Source organism: Podarcis filfolensis (assembly GCF_964270895.1).
Source record: "Podarcis filfolensis genome assembly, chromosome: 1".
In the NCBI taxonomy this organism is placed as follows: Eukaryota; Metazoa; Chordata; class Lepidosauria; order Squamata; family Lacertidae; genus Podarcis; species Podarcis filfolensis.
This window is the reverse complement of record NC_139604.1, coordinates 60,436,755-60,463,144: the sequence shown is the minus strand read 5'-3', so window position 1 is coordinate 60,463,144 and position 26,390 is coordinate 60,436,755. Positions and strand designations below refer to the sequence as shown.

Sequence of the window (26,390 nt, the reverse complement as noted above, 5' to 3'; positions counted from 1 at the left end):
AGGCAACACCCCCCCATGCACCCTGCCACCTCTGCCAGCAGCGGAGAAGCGCTTCCACCATCAGTGTCAATTTCAGACAAGTTTGAGTCCATTTCTGGCAAGATCTTGCCTGAAAACACGCAAGATCTTGTGGAGTATATGTGAAATATACTCAGAGTCGCAAAGTGATTTCATGCTCTTTATTCAGCTCATAGTGGTGAGGAGGAATGAATGAATGTCCCCTCAAAGTATCTGCTTTATATACATTATTTACACAATGGGCTGCACATGATTGGCTAATTCCGGAATTCTACTGTAAGCCAATCAGGTTGTGGATTCACTTCTATCTGGAGCATGATTGGGTGGTTCCTGCCAACCAATCATACTGCTGCATTGTTCTAGGACCAATCAGACTGCTGCATTCTGAATCCTATTGTTCTAGGACCAATCAGACTGCTGCCTTTTGGATCCTATTGTTCTAGGACCAATCAGACTGCTGCAGTTTGGATCCTATTCAACTCAGTACATAACACCCCTCCCCTCTAAGTTCCAGTCCTGCCCAGGAGGTCGCATTCATAGTCCTCAAGGTACGCCGGCGGCCTACGTGTGCGTTGCGGCCTGGGGTGTTCCCTGGTCCGGGGTTCAGGTTCTGGCTCGTGTTCCAAGGATGCTGGCTGTGATGGGGCTGTTTGGTCTGGTGCAACCGGCTCGCTCAGTAGTGGTTCTGGTTCCGGTGTCCTTTCGGCCTCACGGGTCCTCTCTGTATTTACTGATTCTGCCTCTCCTGCTTGCCCCTGCTGCTCTATGGGCCTCACTGCCCCACTGTTCCCTTGGGACTCCTCTGACCCGTCCTCCTCCTCCTGGTTTTCTCCCGGGAATCGTCACCGTATCTGGTCGCAGTGGCGGCGCCAGCATTGCCCCCCATCTGTTAGCACCTCGTACGACACGGGGCCAGTGACCCTGGTGACTGTGGCGGCTACCCATGCAGGGCCTGCCCCAAAATTCTTTGCGTACACTGGGTCCTGGGCCTTGAAGGTCCGGGGGTTCCTGCCTTCCCCCACCACTACCTCATCCTGAGCTCTATCGGGGTGAAGGCGGTCCAATCTGATTGCAAGGCGCCGACCCATTAGTAGTTCAGCGGGGCTCCGGCCAGTCGTTGAGCTGGGGGTGCTGTGCTGTGCTAGGAAGAATGTGGCAAGGCGGTACTCCCAATCTCCTTGCATCATGCGGCGAAGGGTGTCCTTGGTGGTCCGCACCATGCGTTCTGCTTGGCCATTGGTGGCAGGGTGGAATGGCGCCAAACAGATGTGGCAGATGGCGTTCTGCGCTGTGAAGGTTTGGAATTCTCCTGACGTAAATGTAGTCCCGTTGTCTGAGACGAGAGTGTCAGGGAGCCCATGGGTTGCAAACAGCCTGCGTAGTACCTGGATGGCTGCGGACGTAGAAGTGGACGGTACCAGTGCGACTTCCAGCCATTTGGTGTAGGAGTCCACCACTATGAAGAATGTTTTCCCCTGGAAGGGGCCAGCGAAGTCCACATGCAGGCGTGACCATGGTGCTCGGGTGGACTCCCAGGACTGGACTGGGGCCCTTGGGGGATCTGGGCGGGATTCTTGGCAGGCCTGGCAGTGTTTGACCCAGGCCTCTATCTCTCCGTCGATCCCCGGCCACCACACGTAACTCCTGGCAAGGGCCTTCATTCTTACTACCCCTGGGTGTGTCTCGTGTAGGGCTGTGAGGACCCTTTTGCGGAGGGGCTGGGGAACAACGACCCTGCTTCCCCATAACAGGCACCCCTTGTGGGCTGACAGTTCATGTTTGCGGGTTGTGTAGCCGGCGAATTCTGGCCCGGGGCTATTGCTGGGCCATCCCCTCCACACCCAGTCCAGGACCCGGGAGATGACCCTATCTTTCTTGGAATGGTGTGCAACTTCTTGTGCCTGAATGGGGCGGTCGGGAAGCAGCTCCAGGCTCATAACCTCTTGTGCAGGTGCTGGGTCGGGGCCTGTTTCCGGTAGTGGTAGCCTGCTGAGAGCGTCCGCATGGCCCATCGCCTTCCCAGGGCGGTGAATCAGTGCATACTGGTAGCTGGCAAGGAAAATTGACCACCTGAGGACGCGAGGAGACAGCACTTGAGGGGTCTGCTTTTCGGGGGCAAACAAGCCAAGCAACGGCTTGTGGTCAGTCACCACGGTGAAGGGCCGCCCGTACAAGAAATCATGGAATTTTTTTACTCCCTTCACGATTGCCAGACCCTCCTTGTGGATTTGCGAGTAGTTCCGCTCGGTCGCGTTGAGTGTCTGGGAAAAGTATGCCACCGGTACCTCTCTTCCATCCGGGAGTTGGTGTCCCAGGACAGCGCCAATGCCATAGGGCGAGGCGTCGCATGCTAGCACCACCGGCAGCCTCTCGTCGAAGTGTGCCAAGACCGAGTTTGAGACAAGCAAGTCCTTGACTGCCTGGAATGCGGCCTTCTGGCGCTGGCCCCACACCCAAGGGGCCCACTTGTCCAGGAGTCTGTGTAGGGGCTCCGCTACCGCCGCCTTGTGGGGAAGGAAGGAATGGTAAAAGTTCAATAGTCCCAAGAAGGCCTGAAGTTCAGTCTTGTTCTTGGGCGCTGGGGCATCACAAATGGCCCGTACCTTGTCCCCAGTCGGGTGGACCCCTTCTGCGTCCACCATAAATCCCAGAAAGTCCACCTGAGGCACTCCTAGTAGACATTTTTCCCGCTTCACCTTGAGACCCGCCGTCTGGAAACGGTGCAGAACGGTGCGGAGGCGGTCCTCAAACTCCTCTGGTGTGGGCCCGGCAATCAACACATCATCGAAGAAGGGGGTGACACCAGGAATCCCTTTAAGGAGAGAGCCCATTAGATTCTGCAATATGCCTGGTGCCACGCTAACACCGAATTGCAGCCGCTTTACCCTGAACGCTTCTCTGTGCATCACAATCGTCTGTGCCTCTGCTGTGGCCTCATCTACTGGCAGCTGTTGATATGCTTGGGCCAAGTCCAGCTTGCCAAAAATTTTCGACCCAGCCAGGGTGGCAAGGACATGGCTGACCACTGGCACTGGGTATGCATGGGCCGTGAGGGCCTTGTTTATGGTACATTTGTAGTCTGCGCAGATGCGGACCGAACCATTAGGCTTGACGGGTGTGACGATTGGGGTTTCCCAGGGGGCATTAGGCACCGGCTCCAGCACTCCTTGCTCCACGAGTCAGTCCAATTCCTCGTCTATACGGGATTTCAGGGTGAATGGGACCCGGCGGGCCTTGAGCCTGACCGATCGTACTGCGGGGTCAAGCTGTAGAGCAATGGGGGGGCCCGTATACTGTCCCAATTTCCCATCGAAAACCCCTGGAAATTCCTTGCATATGGCGTCCACGTCCACTTGTAAGCTCGTGTGGTTCACCCCGGTGACGGCTAGCCCCAGTGATCCAAACCATGCTAATCCCAGTAAGCTAATGTAGGGGCCCTTGACCACAAGCAAGTCCAGTTGCCGCGTCCGCCCTCGGTATTGCACCCTGAAGGTCCCCACCCCCATTGTGGGAACCTTACATTTCTGGAAGTCCCGGAGGGTGAATGGGGCCGGCCTGAGTTTGGGACCCCCAGTAGGACACAGTTTCCTTAAGGTCCATGCCGAGATTATGGATAGAGTTGAACCCGTGTCAAGCTCCATGCGGCATGGGCCCCCCTCTATCTGTACCTCTACATAAATTTTCTCTACGTTGGGGTGGGGCAACTGGTATACCTGGAAGTCCGTGAGCTCCGTCGAGTTGCCTTGGTGCGTTGGGCCCCGGGATCTGGGGCTCTTGGATTGGTCATCTGATGCCTGGCGTCGGGTGGGCCGAGCCCAACACACCTGGGCGATGTGTCCCAATTTTCTGCATTGCCTGCACTCTGCGTTGCGGAAACAGCAGGTCCTCCTCTCGTGACTTTCTCCACAGCTTGCGCAGTTCCCTCCTTCTTGTCGAGGCAGCTGTGGTATGTGGGCTGCATGAGTGCGCTGCTGTACTCGGTGCACCTCCTCCCTGTTGGATCCTGAGTCATCGGTGAGGTCTTCGTGGTGGACCCTCGGTTGGGACAGCTGGCTCGGCCGTGCCTCTTGTGTCGACCTCTCGGCAGCTTCCGTTGCCAGGGCTTCCTCCAGAGCGACCTGGAACGTTAGGTTCTTCTTAGCGTAGAGGCGTCGTTGCAGTTTCTCATCCTTCAGGCCACCGACGAGGCGGTCACGAAGCATGTTCTCCAGCTCTGAGAAGTTGCAGAACCGGGCAGCTTGGCGGAGAGAGGTCACAAACCCAGTTATGGTTTCCCCAGGGGCTTGCCGCTTTGCGTAGAAGGCATTTCGACGAGCCACCACTGAGGGCTGTGGCGAAAAGTGCCCCTTCAGCTGTTCCATTATTGTTTTGTATGAAACAGTAGCAACGTCTTCAGGCGCAAGCAGAGCCCGGGCGATTTCAAACGTCTCCTCTCCGCAGACGCTGAAGAATATTGCCCTCTTCTTGGCGTCTTCTTCATCGGTGACCCCTTTGGCTTCTAGGAGGAAGGTGAAACGGGAGGCGTACGCTTCCCAGTCTCCAGATGCTGGGTTGAACAGTGAGAAGCTGCTGTCGGTTGCCATTCTGAGTTCCTTGTGTCCCGGAGCTGAAGCCTGGATACACGGTGCGAGGCAGCGGTGCGGCAGGTGGCGGTGCTGCGTTGCTGTGTGTGGCAGTCAGCTCAGCGGGATCCCATCCTCGTTGCCAGTGAAATATACTCAGAGTCGCAAAGTGATTTCATGCTCTTTATTCAACTCATAGTGGTGAGGAGGAATGAATGAATGTCCCCTCAAAGTATCTGCTTTATATACATTATTTACACAATGGGCTACACATGATTGGCTAATTCCGGAATTCTACTGTAAGCCAATCAGGTTGTGGATTCACTTCTATCTGGAGCATGATTGGGTGGTTCCTGCCAACCAATCATACTGCTGCATTGTTCTAGGACCAATCAGACTGCTGCATTCTGAATCCTATTGTTCTAGGACCAATCAGACTGCTGCCTTTTGGATCCTATTGTTCTAGGACCAATCAGACTGCTGCAGTTTGGATCCTATTCAACCCAGTACATAACAATAAGATCTCACACGATTTTTGGTGAGATCTCACTGAATCAGCACCAACGGTGCTGCTGCTTCTCCACTAGTGCCAGATGTGGTAGGGTATGCAGTGGCAGCAGAGTGGGCTGTGCAGGCAATGACGGCAGCAGCCGGTATCATGGTGGGCGTGGGAGTGGTAGCAGCGGCAGGGGAAGGCAGCACTTCCAACAGGACAGATCTCCAGCATAGATCTGCTCCTGTCAGGAATTCCCAAGACAAAAACAAGAGACAGAACCTTAGCAAAGAATTAAGAACTTATATAATCATTACATTGGCCATATACCTCCCCCACAATCCTTCCATTCCCCAAACACTAAAATGAAGTGCTAACATTCTGCCTTGTGAGATTGTGGTGGTGAAGCTCTATGGCAGGACTTGTTAACCTAAAGGCCTCTAGATGTTACTGGACCCCCAGCTCCCATTGTTCCTGACCATTGGCCATGCTGGCTGGGGCTGATGGGATCCAACAGCATCTTGAGAGCCACATGTTCCCCAGCCCTGCTGTATGGTATCTGAGCATCTTGCAGTCTTTAATATATAATCCTACAGAGTATCCACCCTGTGATAAATGGAGTTTAACTAACATTTGCAGTGTGGCAGTGCTCAAAGCACACCAGGCAACTGCAAAACACGGAGGAAGAAATTATCTCTACCCACTGGACTCTTACTGTTTAACTGGAACCAACACACTGCTATGTTTTGTCATCTGTTGCTGTTTAACCAGGACCAAGCCTAGCAACTTTGCTGCAACTGGATGAGTGGCTTCTGCTCTTTTTCCAGTTTTATGGGAACTGTTTGCACAGACCTTGCCATGTGCAGCATGGGCTCCTGAATGTTATAGCCAGTCCTTGCACTGCACTCATAGAAGACAGCTTTATATTCCTGCAAAAAGAGGGAAAGAAGGCAGAAAGTAACTTCAATCAACAATTGTCAGAATCTGCCACTGGAATCACATTTCCCCCCTTTCTTGCTACACCCATTAATATATTCAGGGTTTACCTTCATGAACAGTGAAGATACTCTGTCTTCCTAAAGGTTTCTTGCTTTCTAATTCTCAATGAGGTACCTAATTTATGTGAGTCAAAGCTCACTCACATTGAGTTCTTTTCAGTGGGGGCCATTCACAAAACCTTCAGAAGTCCAAGGTAACATTCTAAGGTTTGAATAAGTTTACTGGAAGAATGTTTACGCAGGAATGCTTGAGGCACAGAGGAAATTCACACATATCCCTGAGCAGCATGAATTTTCCTCCAGGTCCCTACTTCTCAAATAGCAGATTCTCATACTGTACTGTTATATCTGTAAAACACATTCATTTACCTCCCGGTGTCACCAACGCTTAACCCTAAACAGGTTTACTCTGAGACTGCAAGGAGACTGGCTTCCAAAGTGATGCCTTATGATCGACTTTTCCCAAGGCAGATCCTCTACTTTGAAATATTCATTCACTTCCTTCTGTATAGAACCATCCTAGAAAATATTTTCATGCGCAGAACAACTCCCTTAAGTATTTCCAAATATTATCATCAGTTATGGAAGATGCCATAAAGTTTGTTAGCAGTGAAGGAGATTGGTGTAAGGAGGAAAGGGAGATACAGAGAACCAGACCTTTGCCAGCCTTTCCCCCTCAGCCCTGGGGACTTTGGGTTCCTCTTTGTCTGCTGTATCCATTTTGTTTCCAACAAGAAATATCACTGCACCATCTTCAATTCCATCCTGAAGAAAAGAAGCCATAAGACATTGCTCAATGAAGCGTGTGCTCATAATTAAGGAGAGGCTAATTCCTACACTCAAGTATAAGGGTACTTAGAGAACACCTGACCATTTTCAGTTTAGACAATAGCTAAGCATGGTTCTAGAACCTAGTTAAATGGTGATCCATAAAGATTATGATTATTAGAATAACTTACATAGTGCCTTTCATTTTGAGAAGAAATATTAAGGTGGTTCAATCCGATTTGTGTTCTTAGGGATCTGAATAATTTGCATGTCCTGAATAAGGAACATTGGGGATAAACCTATCATATTTTTTATTTAAAGAAGAGTCAAGTTAATGCTTTGCCTCAATATTTTTTGGCATGCTTCAACTATAATTAAAGTCAATACTTGAGTATTGTTAAGGTTAGGCTACCTGCCAAGCAGAAAAGGCTCAATTTAAGGAAAGATTATTTTGCTAGCACCCTTCTCTTTCTCTATTAGCTCTCTCCTTTACTCAGGTTAGAGCCAACAGGGATTCCTCCTACACCTTTCTCCAGATAGACGAATAGGCTAACTGCACAGCCACACATGCTCCCTCTGCCCTAATGCTCCACAAGGTTTCCAGCTCTCACCACCAGTTTGTTGCCCTGTTATTAAGACTCCTTGGGCCAGAGTGTTGCTGTAAGGAGGACCATATTTGAATGGCTTGAATGGGGTGTGTCTACACACAGACACCATTTGCTAGTACTGCAGTATCAAAAAAAAAAAAAAAAAAAAAGAGGTATGGACAGTAAAGACCAAGTTATCTGTGCTCCCTTCCAAGTTTATTCTGACCTGGATACAACTCATCCAGTTTCGGACCACCATGAAGGAGCACTCTGCTGTGACGTCATACATGACCAGGATGCCATCCACTCTCCGGAAATACTGCTTGGTAATACTCTGGAATCTAATGCCAAACAAAATCTGAGAACCTTAAATGCATTCGTATCTTGGCAGACATTCCACTACTCCTAACTGAACCCAGATTTGGACTCCCTCTGTGTGGCCTTCTTATTGCTAACAGCTCAAAACGGAGGCCTGCCTCCACTTACAAAATGGTGTATGGAGCACATTCCAGACATTTCCTTTGGAAGGCTGAGACCTTAGAAGCAGCCTGGAAGAATTGAGGATTTCCAACTGGGTAAGGTATTGGGTTACATGCTGACAACAGCTTCCCAAGCAGTGCTTGTGCCAAAACAGGAGGTATCACAAAGGAAAAGTTTTGAGAAGGGCCATAACCCAATAGCAGAGTGTGTTCTTTGCAGGCAGAAGTTCCTAGGTTCAATTTCTGGCATGTTTGTTTCATTTCCTTTTAAAGATCAGGCATCTACTTGAAACTCTGGGGAGCTACTGCCAGTCAAGAGTAGACCAGGGGCCCCCAATGTGATGACTGAGTGCATCTACAATAACCCTTTCCCCGGTTGAAATTAGACTTGAAGACAGCATTTGATTGCAGCCAATATAATAGGTTGTGGTGTGTGCCCACAACAGTTTCTTCAGTTTGAAATGTTCCCAGAGGTTGAAAAAAGGTTGGCAATTCCTGCCATAGGCAATACTCAGCTAGCTATGCAAATAGTGTGTCCTGGCAAAAGGCAGCTTCCTGTGTACCTCCTAGCATTGAGGTTTGGCACCACTGTAGTTGGTCTTGTGCAACAGTTGCTGTGTCATCTGGCCTGAGCCTGCTGTTTCTCTCCCCCCTCCCACCAGCAGCAAAGAGCACAAGGAACGGCACAGTCCTAAGGGGCTTGGATATAAACCAGGAGCACAATTTTAGCAAGCCTCTCATCAGTGGAAGTACTACAGCCACTGGCATGACTGTCATAAAACACCCTTAACTTGGAAGAGGTGCACCAATAAGAAGGAGGACCCTTGTGTTCACTTTGGAGATAGAGAAGATTCTGCTTCAAAACATGGGTGGAGAAAACAGGTTTTTAAAAGAAAGACTGTCTTGCTGAATCACACTATCTTGCTGAATCACAGCAGCAGCTAACGAGTCTCCACAGAGTTTTACACTGCAGTGGATAGCTGCAAAACTAATATAAATATTCCTCTACACACATTTTTGAGCAGGGTCTCTACTCTCCCTTTAAGTAATTATTTAGTTGAAAGGTAGGATATAGCCACTTAGGCAAAGAAGGGTCTGGATGTTGACCCGCGTTGTCCCCATTGCATTTCCTGTAGAGTTGTGTGTCTCTACTCCTCCCCCTTCTCTCAGCTGCTTAGAGGGTGCCATTTCAGAAAAGTAGGTGGAAGGATACACGTTGAATTCTAACCCCCTCCCCGCACAAAAAACCTCACTGCAAGTAGAAAGTTAGCATGCCAGCGAGAAAGGAGGCTGGTTGCCAGATTTTTTTCAATGAATCTAGGGACATTCTTTTTTAAAAAAGCTGAGTAGCAACAGGGAGTGGTAGTGGGAATGGTGAGGCAAAAGACCCTGGGCCCAAGCACACATGCATATTGTATAAAGGCACAAAGGCCTTCTTTCGCACCCTGTGAAACATAAATGCACAGAGTTTTTTAAAAAACTGGGCAACAGCCAGCCGCCCGCAACTCCTGAGCCTCTCCCATCAGTCAAAACAAAGGGGGAAGGGGGCAGGAGATCTGTACCGTTGGACGTCCCTGGTTTCCCTTCGGCAGTGGCACAAGACACATCATATGGGGACTACCGGCAAGGGAAAATGGCAGGTGCCACGGCAGCGAGCAGCTCCTGAAGCCAGCCAGAGCCAACTGCGCTACCAGGCTGGCTCCGGGCTGCTGAATGCCACTGCCACGTTTCCCGGGGACAGATTTGCAAATCTGGGGACATTCTGGGGACAGAATTTGTCCAGGGACAGATTTGCAAATCCGGCAACTGTCTCCAGGAACATCTGGTAACCCTACGCTAGAGGGCTTGTCTAAACATGACAAACAAATGTGTATAAGAGAACAGCAGTTTCATAAGGGGGAACTTTGGAGGAAATAAGTGCTGGGAGAGGGGAAGAAGCACACAACCTTTTGCCTTGCTCACTTCTTGGGTCCAAAACATTTCCTCAAGCTGCTTCTCCCCTGACCCCCCACCCCACCCCCACCCCTGTGCTTCAAATTGCTCTCTCCCCAAGAGAAGTTTTGTTTTAAATGCCCACTCATACCTTGGTCATCAGGACTTGCTACACATGTTTGTGTGCAGCATACAGTACTTCCATTTATATAAAGAAAACTGTAAGTGGCCAGATTCAAGGAGTCTTGCATGCAAAAAAAAAAGTACTGGATATGCGAAGTATTACGCTAGTCAGTTATTGCTGTTAGTGTTCAAGAACATCTGGAAATTTTGGAAGAAGGTTCAAGTTTCCTCATATTCAGTAGCACGGCGTGCTTTTATGGCTCTTTACTGATCTAAATCGCCCAAAATCCTTTACCTTTCCTGCCCAGCTGTATCCCATAGCTGCAAAACCACCTGTGTGTTGTCAACCATCAGGCTCTTCACCTGGTAATCAACGCCTGCAGGAGAAACAAGAGGAGTCTAAGGCCAGGATAGCACAGTGGCCAGAGTTGGACTTTGAATCTGGGAGTCCAGGTTAAGCATGTCTGCTTGACTCCTTTTGTGCCTTGGGCTTGGGAGGGGGAACCCTTAGCTGCAGTTTCCAGCAGTTAAAGGTGGGCAATGAACTCCTTCACAGTACTGTTGCGTAGAAGGCACCACAGAAAAGTCTGTAAAGCATAATCACAAATTAAAGGTTCTATAGAAAACAGTAGGTGGTCAGGGCTGGGGAAAAATGGGTGGCCTTGCAAATAGGTTCATTATTTATACAGAGTGGGCTGCAGGTTATTTTCCTGTCTGCATGGAAAGCACGTGAAGCATCTGGTATGCTACTACAATTTGAAGTTAAAAGTCTTCCCAATGGCCATCAGTTAGTAGGGATTTGGGAGTTAATGCCTTTAAACACTCTTAAGGCACTAAGACAGAAAGCAGCCACCATTTGCTCTTATCACCATCCCTCCACCAGTCCTCTCATCCATCCCCTACTCCTCCACTACCTGCCACAGAGCAAAGTTAAGAGTCCCATGATCACAGCAGCAAAGGAGTAGACTTGACAAGAGGCCTGGTGAAAGAACAGACTACATGCGTCCTGCCATTGTGCCTTTTAGAGCATCAAAATATATATAAACCTTGCCTCTGACTGATTGGTTGTGATTTGAATTAGTCAGATCTTAGCACTTAGCTTGTCCTTATCCATTTGTAACTATTCAAAAAAACCCATTAAAAAAATCCTCAACATTAGTTGACTTTAAACATTATACTGCTAAAGGAATACATAGTGTGGCATGTCCATGGGGAATATTGCCATGTTTACAGTAGAACTGAAAAGGGGGGGGTGTAGTTCACAAATATTTCTGCTGCAGAAGTTGTTGAGCACATGGCACAAGCCTCACTTAAGCACTTCTTAAATTCCCTTATGCCTCTCCTTTCTGCAGTTTGGGAGCCTCAGTTACCAATAGTTGAGCTGATCCCAGCCAGGAATCTATTGTAGCAGAAGCGATGGATGAAGGTGCTCTTGCCAACTCCGGAATTACCAAGAAACACTACTTTGAAGACACGGTCAGGAGAAGAACTAGCTGGCTCCAATACCTGGATGTAAAAGCCATTATCAAGGTAAGAATGAAAAGGAAGAAGAAAAGTTTATAGAGCTAGGGTACAAATTGCATTTAAAACATTGCAAGGAACGGACAGTGGGAACACTAATATGAGCAAATTTATACCCATGTTCATATCTGCACAACCAGTTGCATAGACTGAGGCTATGTTCAGATATTATCCCCACTTCTCACTGCCTAGAAAGCATCTGCATAAAGATCAGGTGTAACACTCAAGCTCACATGGTCCAGCAATTTTAACCTCACACTATCAGGGAGATAATGTGTTTAAATAAATGTGGGATCTCCTGATCCAGTCATTCATGTCACCCCTATAGTGAAGTGATGGCCTTTTCCCCAACTCACCTGGAGTACAAAATATCTGTACAGAGCCTGTTAATATTCACCTAGCTGAAACAGTTTTCAGACTATACCATATGGGAGGAAGCAAAGACTGAAGAGCAATTTTAAAAATATCCACCTGCTTTGCAACATTTGGCCCTGAATAGATACAGGAGGTAAACAAAAAAATTCCAAAGGTTTTGCTGATGGATTTTCTTGTTTTTCTCCTTAGCATTTCTGTTCAATGTCACTTCAAAATTAGAAAATATAATTGCTACTAGGAATATAATATGCATATTAGTGCAGGAAGCTAATTGTCATGTCCCTGGCCCTAAACGATTCTTGGAAGACTGAATCAATTGAGGCTGTGGCTGCTATACTGCTGGCTGAAGAACAGAACGAGGCTACAATTCTGAACCCGGGGTGATGGTTGTCAACCTGTGGACCCTAAACATAGGGAACTTCATGGCCACTCCCATGAGCCTGATTCATGCAAGGAACCAAGTACATCCCATTCCACAATGCCTGCAACTGTCAGATGCAGAAGGACTCACCTCCAGGCCAGGAGGTCCTCGTTTTAAAAAGTTACAGGCAGGGAAGTAGACAGGAGATATAGGTAACCTGGACTATAGGAGTTATAAGGTTGCAGTCAAGCTTCAGCTTTTTCCTGAGCAAGTTGCTCACTTGGAGCTCTCCAAAGTACTGAAATGCCACTCTTCCTTCCTATACCCCAGCGTGACCTGTGGACTCCAACTTAAAGTCAGGATGGGCCATTTAGTATACACAAAAAAGCCCACAAATGATTCAAGATTCAATAACAAAAAGACAATACATAAGGTTAGTATTCCCCACCCCCCGCCAGCTAGACTCACCACAGTTTCATTACCAATGGGCAGCCTTCTTGGCGATAAATGAAGATAATTAGGTCTGTTGGTCTTTTCTCTCTGGAATGTGCTGGTCTTCATCAGAGACTTTGGCTTCCCAACATTTCCTGCTGTTTCCTGCCTCTCTGTTTTCCTAAGAACCGCATAGTCCTCCACAGATGAATTGATTCCTCTTCCCTGCTTCAAACTGGCAGTGTTGGTCAGGAAGAGTTTACAGTTTTTCTCTTCCAAATAAAAATCTTTTGGCAGGACAAGGGGAGTACTTCCTGGAGCAAGCTGCCTGTGCCAAGGCACACAAACGATGGGAAGAAATGTCCAAAAGCATCAGCACAAACAACATCAGCATTTACAGAAAACTTACCCATACTTTCATGTAACGTCAGCACTGATGAGGACAGGAAACCAACAATCTTAAAATGTGAGGAGGGAGGAGAGGAGCAGCAGCAGGTATATCAATGGGTTCCAGAATCCCTAAGGCATATCCACACTACAAATGTATGCTGGTTTTTAAATTGGTTTTGCCTCTTGGGGCTCCACTAGATGGGACACTGAGAATTGTACTTTTGGATGAGCTCCAAGAAGTGTCAACACCCACAGAAATGAATGCATGAACAAAACAAATGAACAATTAACATGTGGAGGTGTGGACAGGGCCAGAGGTTCATAATTTTTGGCAAACTGCCTTGATTATCCAATATGCCTATCTGTGCTCTATATTTACATATTACCATCCCAAAGGAGGCCAGGGCTGCTCACATAGTTCAGAAATGTGTTAAATAACTTTGCTTATGGTGTTCTGCCCCTCCTCTCTAAATGCATGCAATGTAGGAAACTTGAGGGTGTGTATATGTTGAATCTCCTTGTTATCAAAATTAGACTCACCCCCTCCTACCCACCTACACAGTCTCATTCAGTCACCAGTGCCCCACAGTCCCAAGTTCATCAAAGGGCAATTCCCCAAGGACACCCATTGCCTCAACCTTAGTTCAGCTGAAGAGGAGAAAGGGAGAGAACAGTGTGACCCAACAGACCGACTGTGGTGACTACAGACCGACAGCATGCAGCGGGACACAACACAACATATTGAGCTCTGACCGTTTGACTGGCTTCTCCTCCACTAGGTATTTGCCTATCGCTGACCCCTTCTTCAAGAGGGGTCTTTTGCTTTCAAGTGCCTGAAAATTAGAGAGAGCAATTTGGAATCTGTCATCTAAGTAAATTAAGAAAAAACAACCACCATGTCACTTTGGGAGAGGCTCTCCAATAGTTAGTCAAGATTACCCCAGGAGCTGCCATTTTGTGGCTGATGAGACATTAAAAGGTTTTTCAGTTTTGGGTTTGGCATACAGAAAGTACTCAACTTACGGTACTTCAGTACCCCACTTGTTATTTATATTTAAAATTTAAATTCCAATAGCAAAGAATGCATTCTCAGGGTGAAAGTACAATTTCCCAGCTTTAAAATGCATCCCAGAGATGTAACAGTTCTGCACCCTGCTTCCAAAGTTGTGTGGATCGCTCACAACAGATTAATCATAATGGGACATTTATTGTGCTGAATACGGTTTAGAATGATGAATGGAAAGATTATTCATAAATATATTAGTTGTTTCATTCAAGTGGGTTTTATTGTGTGCTTTGGGCAGACTCAGAACCCAGTCTTAACCATCTCATTGGACCTCTAAATGGTCTGTCATAATACAGTCATACAAAAGAAACACTTTACGCAATGGAACATGAGCACGAAAGAGACAATTGTTTCCTGGCTGTTTCTCTAGCTCTTGCCAGCTTTTATTGGCTCAGTGTAACATTAGCATTTAAAAACAGACGATAAAGGAATATTGCATTGCAATGACAGAACACACAAGCATGAAATATTTGATGAGAACGATAACAGGGTGCATGGCATTTTATTATGGAAGTCTGGATCACAGGCTCACATTCCAACAACAGCATGAATTTTGCAGTATTTTGCCATCATCATATTTGTCATAAACACATACCAAAGACACATATACTGTAACTAGACCTGTGAATGAATGGGTTGTACCTGGAGACCGGTTCCTAGACTTCTGGAAGGTGCATGCAGGTTTCTCATTAAGGGACACACAAAGGACCAGATTGTACATGGCACGCAACTCCCTCCAAAACTTGTGGATGTATGGACTTGGGGAAACTCAGTTTCCATTCATAACACACAGCGGTACAACAAAGCGCAGTACAAAATGCAGAAGCTCAAGGCACGATGTTTCCAAATATCAATTTCAAAACTTCAGAATGTTTAGGGTGGTAATCCGGATTAATGAACAACTGGGGACCTGAAGGGATTGGCAGAGGAAAAGAAGATGCAAGGAGCCGAGTAGTCCTCTGCAGCCTTGGAACTTGTAAAGGTATCAGCAGAGTTTCCACACTGTGCTTCAACTGTCCTAGTTTTGCACAGTATCTCAGGGCCTTACTAGAGTAAACGTTGGAAAACTCTTTCGAAATGCTTTTAGAAGCATCTGTGAGCAAATTAGACTAGGACTGGAGTGCCTGATTGCTTGGTCCAATCTGAGAACTCAGATGTGCCCACTGCAATCTCTTCAAAAGGATGAAGCAGGGGGCAAATCACCTGCTGGATCAATGTCTTAGCTGCACTTCGCCATGCAAGGCACCTGCTGTGCCTTTTAACTCTTGTCTTGCCTATGTACTGTGCTGACTGAAGCATTAAAGATTTTGGCAGAAACCGAAATCAAAGTTCAAGCTCTTCATCCAGCAGGACATTTCCTCCCATTTAAGTGTGCATGGATCCACTCAGATCTCTTTCGTCCAGTTTGGCCTTCTCCCTCACAGTGCCAAATGATTTCCAGTGCTGGCATTTATGCATAAACAGTCTTGGCGTATTTAGAAGATTTTAATATTTCACTATTGCAAGGTCTCCCTGTTATATGTTGAAGCAGACTTGGAAATATGTCTTGCAGCGCTGGCAAACTGCCATAAACGTGCAGGCAAGAACAAGCCAGATATCTCTCCTAAAGAATGATGCACTGTTAAACTCTGGCAACCTGACTGGTCCATCATTACGTCACAGTGAATGAAGACTGGTATTGACTACCAACCAGTAATCTCTAGCTAAAAACAGTACAGTTGCAAATCTAACAGCAACAGAAACATCAGGCTAGGAAGGCCCTTCAGGCTTTAAAACCAAAAACCTCACTAGATCCACATTATGCCAGTATACCCCACGTGTGCACTGGAGTTTGTGCTCTTCTCTATCTTAGAAAAGCAACAGCCTGCAGATGCTCCAACAGACAGACACAAGCACTGCAGTCTTGGACAAAAGAGAAATATACAAAGGGCCCATCATCAAGAGGCTTCAAGACAGGAAGTTGCTGCTGCATCAGCAGACTTCTTTTCTCCTTGATAATTCTCTTTGATGGTAGAAAAAGCTTTCTAGAAACACCATACTTTTTTTAACTAAGGCAAACAGACATCTTTTGTTTTTTCCTATTCTACTGCGCACTCTTGCAATGGATAGATTGCTGCAAATTGCAGTTAGCATGAGCAGATATCGTGTGTGTGTGTGTGTGTGTGTGTGCGCGCGCGCGCATATATAGTTGACAGGAAGATAATGCAACATATTTCCCCCCCCTAGAAAAATTAGAACTCAACTTCCTTCATTCCAGTTCATCCAGCATAGCTGTAGTTGGTACATCTTGATACAAGACTGAGGTTCAGAAAAAAGGGGGGATGTTTAAAAAATAGAAACAAATAAGGATCCTTTTTTCCATTAACTGAAGGTTTACATTTTACTTCAAGAGTCTGATGTGCTAACTCTAACCCATGCAACCTGCCTTTATGCAAGCACAGTCCACAGTGTTATATTATTTGTTTCTGCACTATATCAGTTCTTTAAATCTGCAGAATGACTGTATGCAGATCAAAAGCTTGCTCTTTTTGAATTCCCACATCAGATGCAATCTGCATGAAGAGTGGTGGGTGCCTTTCTTCCCAGTATCCAACAGAACCTCCATCTCATTAATATTTACTTTTCAAAGAGGATCAGACAACAAAAGCCATTGTAGCTTGCCTGGAGCCCATATTCCACTAGAGAACAGAGATAGCAGACTGCCAAAGGGACCATCCAGCGACTACTTCGACATGTGAAGAAAAACCAATTTATGTCCATATGAAGTCTCTCCACGTCCCTCCATGCCATACTGTAAATTGCTTTCAATGCGACCCCACTCAAGAGTTCTAAAACGTATCCCACGGTACAGCATGAAAGGGATGCTCTTCAAAAAAGACATTAAAGTGCCAAATAGGATCTGAGAACTCCCTGCATTGCTCTCTCTGAACTGCAACAGCAGAAGACAGTTTCTCCCTATTGCTTCTGCTACATTTAATGATATCATTGAGACTATGGAGATCACATGCCCCCAGATTTATCTGGAGATGCAGCCACAGGCCTAGTAATCAGAAAGATGAGTCATGGGACAGCCAGAGAGCCAGCCCACTCATAAGGCAAGGTAAAGAAGCCACCTCTGGTGGTGGAAACACAAAAGGCGGTGCCCCACCGGCTCTCCGCCTGCCCCACCACTTCCACTGCAGCTGGAACGCTCCCTTCTAGGCGAGTAGGAGAGGCCTGCAGCAAAGCTTTGTAGAACAGCTCACACTTGCTCAGCTTTGGAGTTTCTCTCTCTCCACTCCTAGGTAAGCAAGGCTTCAGTGGGGAGGCAGCAGCAGTGTGTGTTGGGGAGGGACAAAACAGGATGGGCCACCCATGGACAGACAGGTGCACATATGTTTGCACAATCATACCCAAAGACTAGAACATTGCACTGGAAACTTCCCTCTCCTTTTTACACAAAAACATACATAGCAGCTTCAATAAAAACATCCACCCTACGCTTGTACAACACTAAAGACTAGATAGCTGATCAGCATACACCCCCCCCCCTTTATACTTCATTCCTGCCCTGCATTTGTGGAGCAGGGAAATCAGCAGCAAGAGGTCTTTTGGCTCATCTTCACATTTTGGTTGTCTGCCTCATTGGTCTACGATCAAATCTACTAAGTGGTATGTTTTGTGGACATTACATCTCTCCTACCAAAAACAAACTGCCCAGGGATGGAAAAGGCCCATTCCAGGAGCAGGCCAAACTAAGAGGCAGAAACAGACAAAAAGACATCTTGTTTTCAGTCTCTTAATTGTGGGCTGCATGACAATGGAAGCCTAGAAGGATATAGGCACAAGGTGATATAACAGAAGAACTATAGGCTGGAATGAGGCAAGGTGGTTCCAGAGATGAATTCCAGACTACTCTGCAGAATGGTGGTGGTGGGAAGAGAAAGAACGTAACTGGGCCTTCTCCAAGCTAGGTGGCAATGGCTCAGCCTTAAAACATGGAGGTTCAGCTACGGTTCCTCTGAATGGAAGCCTTAGTGTACAAAGTTCAAGATGTGCAAAAGATTTTCTCCCCCTCCAGGTTGGAGGGACACCCAACTGTAAACGCTTTCTTGTAGAGTCAGGAGCCAGCAGTCCTTATTGCCCCCTTTGTAATTGCCTGGTTTAAAAATGTGCAGCTCTCTCTTAAAAATAATAATAATAAGTCCACATGCAGGCACTACAGGGTTTCTCAGTCAATGCCCCCCCTGTAAATGAAATGACCCCAAGTGATGGCAACAACAGCAAGCTGCAAAGGGGAGGCGACGGGGGATTAGAATTTTCTTTCTCAGACTAACCAGCTTCTTGGCTTCAAAGGCATCTCTCTCGTCTCGCAGCTTCTTGTTCATCTCTCTGCTCCAAAGGAAAGAAAGACACACAGAGGTAAGCAGTAGCTGTTGCTCTACACATACTACGGTAGGGAACTAACAATCCTCAAAGAGAAGTGAGAAAGGGGAAGACACCACTCCTTTTCGCAACCACAAATCCCCATTCAGTTTTCACAGAAGCATCATGTGGCCTAAATCTTCACTGCAGAAATTGCTTTGGTGCTGCTCTCAGACATTACAGTAGAACCTCGGGATGTGAACGGGATCCATTCCAGAGCCCTGTTTGCATCCTGAACACAGCATAAGATGCGACGGCGCGTCTGCGCATGTTGCCGCTTCCGCGCATGACGTCATTTTGAGCGTCTGCGCATGTGCGAGCGGCAAAACCTGGAAGTAACGTGCTCCATTACTTCTGGGTTGCCGTGGAGCACAACTCGAATGCGCTCAACCTGAAGCACATTCAACCTGAGGTATGACTGTACTTTAGCACCATCTATTGCCACTGGGGACCTGAATCACCCAAAGCACTGGCCCCTGTACAGCTTGCTGCTTAGGTCAAGTGGCAGCCCTGTGGGTCTCGCCAATTCTGCTGGTTTTGTTTGAATAGCTGACATAACACCAAGGAGCTTTTTTATTCTATACCTCCCTATACATGTGAACAAGCCCTCAAGGCAGATGGTGAAGAGCAGATGTCAAGATGCCCCCACCTTTACCTGAGCAGTTCCAGTTGTCGCAGGAGGCTTTTCTTTTCTTTCTGCATATTCTTAGAGACTCTGAATACATCCCTACATTTAAAAGGGGAAGGGAGGGTTAATGTTTTAAGGGCTACAAGTTTTGTCCTGTGCAAACGTTGATAATATGACCCAAATGCCAAAGCTGCTGGCAGCAATCAAGGGCAGAGGGTGGACTAATTAAATTAACACTGGGTTAGGAGCTGACTCCCATTCTTGCTCTCCATGACTTGCTGATGCAAAATATCATTCTCTTGGTTTCCAAGAGAAATTCCAGCTGAGGACCAAATTTACACGCACCCTTTTTGCACCCACCACACTGCTCTGCTCCCCAATCACTCCACCTCCCAAAGCAGCCTTTCCTGTTAAAAATGATCCATTAGTCTATGTTTGCATACAGTTCAAAATAAGAAAAAGAATGTCAACTGTGCATACTGCATTTAAGTTAAAATGCCTACATCAGCTCTAGATTTTTTAAATTATTATTACTAAAAACAACACCACTGTACCATTTGGGACTTTGTATCTGAGAAGAAAAGGTGGCTGAAGATCTACCTACTGGGATCTAATTGTTCTGCAGACGTTGCGTCCAAATTCTTATCCCGGTTTATAACTCAAGTCATGTTTTGGCCAATTCAGTATTAGAAAGTAGATTTACTCTTCAATAAAGCAAAAGGTTGCCCAATTTGCAGTGACATCATACATTCTGAACAGTAATCTGACTGATTGCTGTGGAGATCAGTGTTATTGTTTGCCACATTGTTTGTTCTCAGACTGGTAGGAGCCGTGGTTTCGACAATACAAGATTTGGATTGACCTTTTATGGTGAATTGCTGTGGGGCTTGCTTTCCGAGCCATTTCTATCATGGTCTTCTAGGAAATGTAACCAGGAAATATTTATATTTATATAAAAATTATTATTTTTATCTCTAGTTTATACAGAGCCGGGATAGCCAATGCGCTACCTTCCAGATATCGTTGGACTCCATCTCCCATCATTGTCCATGCTGACTGGGGCCGATGGGAACTGGAGTCTAAGAACATCTAAATGGCACAACGTTAGCTACCCCTGACAGAGAGAAAAGAAATGTTACTATCTCAAGGCCACATAGGAAGTAGATTTGTGGAAGAGAATAAAAACATCATGCATGTTCTAATCCTTTAACTCAGTCCTGGAAGCTAGAAAGTGTACGTACTTACAGACCCCCTTTAATTTTATTTCATAAAAATAATGTAACACTTGACTGTAAAACAACAACAACAACAACCTCAAGGTGGTTGTCTACATATCTGGGTAAGGCTTGCCTAAACAAAAACACTTTTAGCAGGCACTGAAAAGAGTACAGTGAAGGGACCTGTCTGATGTCAATAGTCAGAGAGTTCAAAAATGTAGGTGCTGCCACACCAAAAGATCAATTTTTTACAAATGCAGACCAGGTATTATGTGGCACCTGAAAATACTGCCAGTACTGCAGTTTGCAGTAGCCACATATTATTGCTATTCATTTCTACATTCTGTAGTCCCACTGATTAACTAATTAGCGTAAACCAGCATCACACAGCAAAAGCAACTGGCACTTTTCATTGCATGTTCTACAGCCCCACCCCAACACACCTGTTTTTCTGTTCCTGCTCTAGCTGGGCTTCTTTCTGCAGCTGTTGCAGGTGACCTCGGGCTACCTCCAGCTCCCATTTGCTTCTCTCCAGTTGGTCCAGGAGATTGTCGTTCAAGATTTTCAACCTCTCATTTTGCACCCGCATTTCCAGCTGCTCTGAGCTCTGGGATTGTAACTGATGTTCCAGCTAAAAATATGTAAGAAATCAAGATGAACAGTTCTGAAAAACCAAAAGTACAAAGGCATCAGTAGCCAGTGTCTGCAAGCAGCTTTGAGCTGTAGGGGAATATGTTAAATTAAAAAAAAAGTTGCACAATGGAAAACAGAAAGCAGAGCAATACATCTGTGGTTTTTTTTAAGATGCAATGCATTCAAGTAATAATGATAACATGTTAAGGACCTGAACCAATGGATTTAAGTTACTAGAAAGGAAAGTCCAACTAAACATCAGGAAGACCTTTCTCACAGTAAGGACTGTTTGACCGTGGAAGCGATTCCCTTGGAAGGTGGTGAACTGGAGGTTTATAAGCAGAGGTTGGGGGGCCATCTGTCATGGATGCTGTAGCTGAGATTCCTGCACTGCAGGGGTACAGTAATTACCATTGTACCAATACCCCAAAGACCTTTTAGCTGCATTTTCATTCCCTATTGTGAAGTTGTCTTTTGTGGTCCTAATCTATATGTCTGTTGGTCACATGAGTGGGTAACCTCAGAGTCATAGAATTGAAGAGTTGGAAGGGACCCTGAACTGAGAAAACCCAGATGGGGGAATTCTTAATCTCCTCTCTGTTGTTTTGCCCCAACGTAACTGCTCTTTAGTTTTTAAACAACCCAGAGCAAATACTGACACTGGACTTACCCAAACTGCACCAATAACGCAAATTACACAGTGTTATCTCTCAGCCGCATTCCTTTAAGAGGATATTATGGCACGATGATAACGTCATGTGCAAACAGAGCAGATGGCCTTCCTTGGGTTGGTGGAGGTGGAGTCACCTGTTTGGAGCTAAAATATGAATGGGGCTGGCATCACATACTAAAGTTGTGGGCCTTGGAGGTTAAAGGAGGACACTGTGTCTTATGCAAGTGTACAGATGAATCTAAAGGTGCAGAAAAGGACAAGCCAAATTATTGGTGAACTGGAGCAACTCCTCTATGAGAAGAGGTTACAATGCTCAGGGTTTTTTAGCTTGTCAGGGAAAGGACAGTGGTTGTGGTGGGGTCATGACGCAAGATGTTTCATATAATGCAAAGCACGGAGAAAGAGAATATAATTTTTCCCTCCCTTATAGATTACCAGAATCCAACATCATTCAGGGAAGCTGAAGGGTGGGAGAGTCAAGGCAGCCAGAAAAGAAGTTCTTCACCAAGTGCAAGATTGAACTATGGAATTCACTCCTACAAGAAGTGGTGGTGGTGACCATTAAAAGGGAATTCGACAAACTCCTGGAGGATAAAGCTATAAATGGCTAATGGCTACTGGACATGAAGGCCGGGTGTGTGTGTGTGTGTGCGCGCGCAGAGCAGTGTTTCCCAAATTTGGGTCTCCAGCTGTTTTTGGACTACAATTCCCATCAACCCTGACTACTGGTCCTGCTAGATAGGGATGATGGGAATTGTAGTCCAAAACCAGCCAGAGACCCAAGTTTGGGAAACACTAGTGTAGAGCATGTATTAGAGGCAGTATGTGTCTCTGTACGCCGGTTGCTGGGGAATACATGCGAAGGAGAGTGTTACACTCCTATCCTGCTTGTGGGCTTCCCATACTGGACTGGAGAGGCCTTTGGCCTGATCTGGCAGGGGCTCTTATTGTATTCCTACAAGTCCCTTAAGCCACTGAAGAATAAGGCTGGAGAGATAAAATAATCACAGGCAGCTCCTACACTGGGCCAAGGAGCCCCTCCAAAAAATTACTTGCTCCCCACCTTACAGGGCACTGATTCTCCGACAGCTGATGCATTTGAGGATTTGAGAGTTTTTCCTCCTTTAGCACACCTAGTCTGTCTGGTGCTGATGGAGGGTGGGGAGGAGAACAGTGAGAAGAATTTCCCTTCCCTAAAGTATCTTATATACTGGGGGGCACTCACATATGTCTACTCATCACTTCAGGGCTTCCCATGACTTGCAGAAGTGAAACAGCTGGTCACAGCAGAGTATGCAATGCTGTCTGTTTCCCTACAATGAAGGCTTTTGGCACTGGTTTTTCTTGTAACACCAACAGGAACCAGCAGGAGCTGGGGCGAAGGTGGCATCTCAGGCACAAGAGCCCAAATCCAGCTCTAGCCCTGTACATGTGTAAGAAGCGATGACTTTGGTGTCAAAAGACACTGCCAGCCAGTTCAACGGGACCTGTGTAGACAATGTGGAGGGTAAAATCCAAATCCAAGCAAAAGAAACAAGGGTCACCCCCTCCAAGTCACCTTTTTCTGGTGGTACAACATCTTCTCAAATTCTTGTTCTTTGCTCTGCAGCTCTTTCTGAAGCAAGCTGCTCTTCTCATGCTTCATTGATCCCTGCAAAAAGCAGATAAATTGGTGCTTTTCGTTTTTTTCTTCACTCCAACGTTCAGCATAAAAATAAATCTCAGGCACTTTGGAAGGATGTGGCTCATTGATTTAGCAACTGAGCTCAGTGTCTAGCTCAGGCATCCTGAGAGTGAAGGAATGAGGTGTTTACCTGGCTCAGCAGCCGCTCCCTTTCTGCTTTGATTTGTTGCTCCATTTCTTCATAAAGGCACCTGATTTCGCGGTCATGGTCTACCTCCCTCCTAAAAGCACAGAGCAAGAGGGATGAAATGCAAGGAACAGATACAGCGTAAAGACAAAGTGGGAGATGGGATTTGGGGGTGGGGAAGAGAGAGAATTGCCTCTCCACTTTGAAAGAAAATAAATACATCTCAGCTAACATAAGATGTGCTGTCTCACTTTTCAGGAACTTGAGTATTGATATGGAAATCCTCTGGCACTAGGGGGCGCCAGAAAGGCTTAAAAAGCTACACATTGAGAAGATTTTCTCAGGAAACTTTTGTAACCCGACTGCTTATGCTGTTTAAGGTTAGACTAAGGCTGTGTACACATTACTAGCTTAAAAAACAGCTAGTCTGTTCTTTTTCCCAATCTGGGTTGAAGCTGGGGAAGGTTTTTGCGTTTTTTTGGAAGGGGAGCGTTGTGGGAAAATATATCAAAACAGTATTTCAAAAGCAATGACAGGATAAGTACCAGATGGAAGTGGATCGTGGCTAACACTGTGTGTACACCGCTTCCTAAACTAGTGGTGGAAGCACACTGGATACAGACAAAATTTTAGTGTGTGCACAGCCTGTTTGCTGCAGGTGTGATTGGGTTATAGAGGAAGAAAATATTCATAGAGCAATAGGTCCCGCTGAAGGCATTTGGACACTTCCACCTCCTTCTTTGGCATTCACGAATCCTCTTGTGGATGCTGAGTGAAACTTTCCCTCCCACTTACAGCATCCTAAGACTGCATTGCACTTTCTATGGCGTAGTCACATGATGTCCAGAAACTGCTTACCGTTTCAACGCCTGCTCAATTGATTCCTTCTCGTGATGTATGTCCCTGACATATGAGGAAATGTGGAAGAGAAATTCTTCAAAACTGGTTAGGAGTTCTGGCTTTTCTTTCCGGAGTTGAGCCCAGAGCTCCTGAACCTCGTTCTGACTGGAGCAAAGACAAACAGTAAAGTTTATTAGCTTGAGAGTAATAGATAAGCATAGTCCTTGCACCAAACAGGCTATAAAGAACTTATTCTAAAGTACTTTATAGTTAAGCCTCCTAGTCATCCCTCCCTGAGATGAGAAAATCCAGGAAATAAGAGGTCAAAAGTCCTCATCTTAAAAAGTAAAGATGCATCTGAACATGTATACACTGTTGGAGAATCTCTTCCCCTATGTGATTTTGTCCGAGCCTTATTATGCTCCTAATACACCCATCCCTTTCTACTAGTCCACTGCTACCCATGCTAGTCCCAACATCATCTGGAAGACCACAGGTTCCCCATTCCTGTTGTAGCAATGCAACCCAGGAAAACATAGCACATGCATATTAATGAAGAGGACATGATAGATAGAAAGGGTCAAAGCAATGCTTCTGCAAAACAAGATTCCTAAAGATAGCAACAGCAATCGTAATACAGTGGTACCTTGGTTTACGAACTTAACCCGTTCTTAAACCAAGGCGTGCTTTCCCCTAGCAGCGTGGGACTCAATTTACAAATGGAACACACTCAACAGGAAGCAGAACATGTTCTACTTCCAAGGCAAAATTCACAAACCAAAACACCTACTTCTGGGTTTGCAGTGTTCTTAATCCAAGTTGTTCATAAACTAAGCTGTTCTTAAACCAAAGTACCACTGTAATAAACATGCACAGGTTGGAAAGTTCCAACTTACTCTTCAAAGACCTGGGATGCTTCGAGCTGCTCCAACATGGAGCAAAACCTCTTCTCTTCCTCTTCCTGGTCCAAGTCATCTGACCAGCCTGACTCAAAAGTCTCCTCGTGCCTGGTGCTTCCAGAGCTCTCATACTGCTCAATCCCTATGAATTTGCCTAGTCAGTGGAATGAGAAAAACAAAGGACTATAAGATCTCTCTAATCCCAGGTATGGCTTGCATCAGTGTTTGAATTATGAGGGGAGAGAGCTTGTGAAATCCACAAGCTCCATATCAGACTCCTTCCTCTTTTAGCCAAATCAGGGCAACAGTAAAAATTAAAAGAACTGGAACTGGTCCACTTCAAACACAGAACCATGGTTCACTTCTGTAATGAAGGAAGGAAGCTCTTCACATGCTCAAAGGCACTCTGCATTACTCCATATCACTTTTGTTATTCCAAATGTTCCAAGGGTAAGCCGTTCCACTCAAAACAGGTTCAAGGACTGCGTCCTGGACTTTAAACAACGCATTTACCATGGAGTTCTATACATGTCTACTCAGAAATGAGCCCCACTTGAATTCAATGGGTCTTACTTCCAGGTAAGTGATCAGGGCCAGATTAATACATGCTGAGGCTCTAAACAATGCCAAGTTTGAGAGACTTCCATAGTGTTACCCCCCCCCCCAAAATGTGTAACTTCTAACAGAAAGGACAATAAAAACAGAAATAAAAATTAAAGTTTTATCTTTGCATACGGACTGGTACATAGGGGAGGGTAAAACTAAAAAATAACCATCTGACTAAAACATATATTGCAATAAGCTTCTCTTTATAGAAAACACCTTTAAATTAAAATGCCTTATGGTTTCTTACTTTGCCCATATGAAGACTTTTAATGCACAGCAGCACAATATCTGTCACACTTTAGAACTTACTAAATGAAAAAGGCAATACAGCCTGATACACAGCCCTCCCCAACCCATCATTGGTTTGATCCATTAAAGTATGGTTGTTTTAAGAGTTAACCACTCTGGCCTTAGAGACTGGGGACTGGCACAATTGCACAATGTCAATACAGGTCGGTCCAATTCCAGATGTTACCCACTGAGCTTTAGGACACCACGACATTTATGGCTTGTGCAAAACACACTACGAACATGACTGTGTTCTAGTTCAAATTAGAGCCTGCCGTTACCTTCT

The 26,390-nt window shown here is 46.0% G+C and overlaps 1 protein-coding gene across 4 annotated transcripts in view; it reads right to left on the bottom strand.

Annotated features, from left to right (window-relative positions):
- CRACR2B (calcium release activated channel regulator 2B) overlaps nt 1-26,390 on the bottom strand; it is a 46,116-nt gene that overhangs the window by 1,480 nt on the left and 18,246 nt on the right. For all 4 annotated transcript variants that reach the window (XM_083587016.1, XM_083587017.1, XM_083587018.1 and 1 more), the window contains 13 exons: nt 25,208-25,364; nt 24,330-24,476; nt 23,475-23,565; nt 23,219-23,311; nt 20,798-20,985; nt 19,165-19,236; nt 18,422-18,476; nt 12,686-12,973; nt 11,331-11,466; nt 10,256-10,337; nt 7,653-7,767; nt 6,729-6,836; nt 5,926-6,002 (listed from right to left, as the gene is read on the bottom strand). In XM_083587016.1, the coding sequence (XP_083443142.1) occupies nt 5,926-6,002; nt 6,729-6,836; nt 7,653-7,767; nt 10,256-10,337; nt 11,331-11,466; nt 12,686-12,973; nt 18,422-18,476; nt 19,165-19,236; nt 20,798-20,985; nt 23,219-23,311; nt 23,475-23,565; nt 24,330-24,476; nt 25,208-25,364 (1,609 nt within the window). The remainder of the gene's footprint in view (nt 1-5,925; nt 6,003-6,728; nt 6,837-7,652; nt 7,768-10,255; nt 10,338-11,330; nt 11,467-12,685; nt 12,974-18,421; nt 18,477-19,164; nt 19,237-20,797; nt 20,986-23,218; nt 23,312-23,474; nt 23,566-24,329; nt 24,477-25,207; nt 25,365-26,390) is intronic.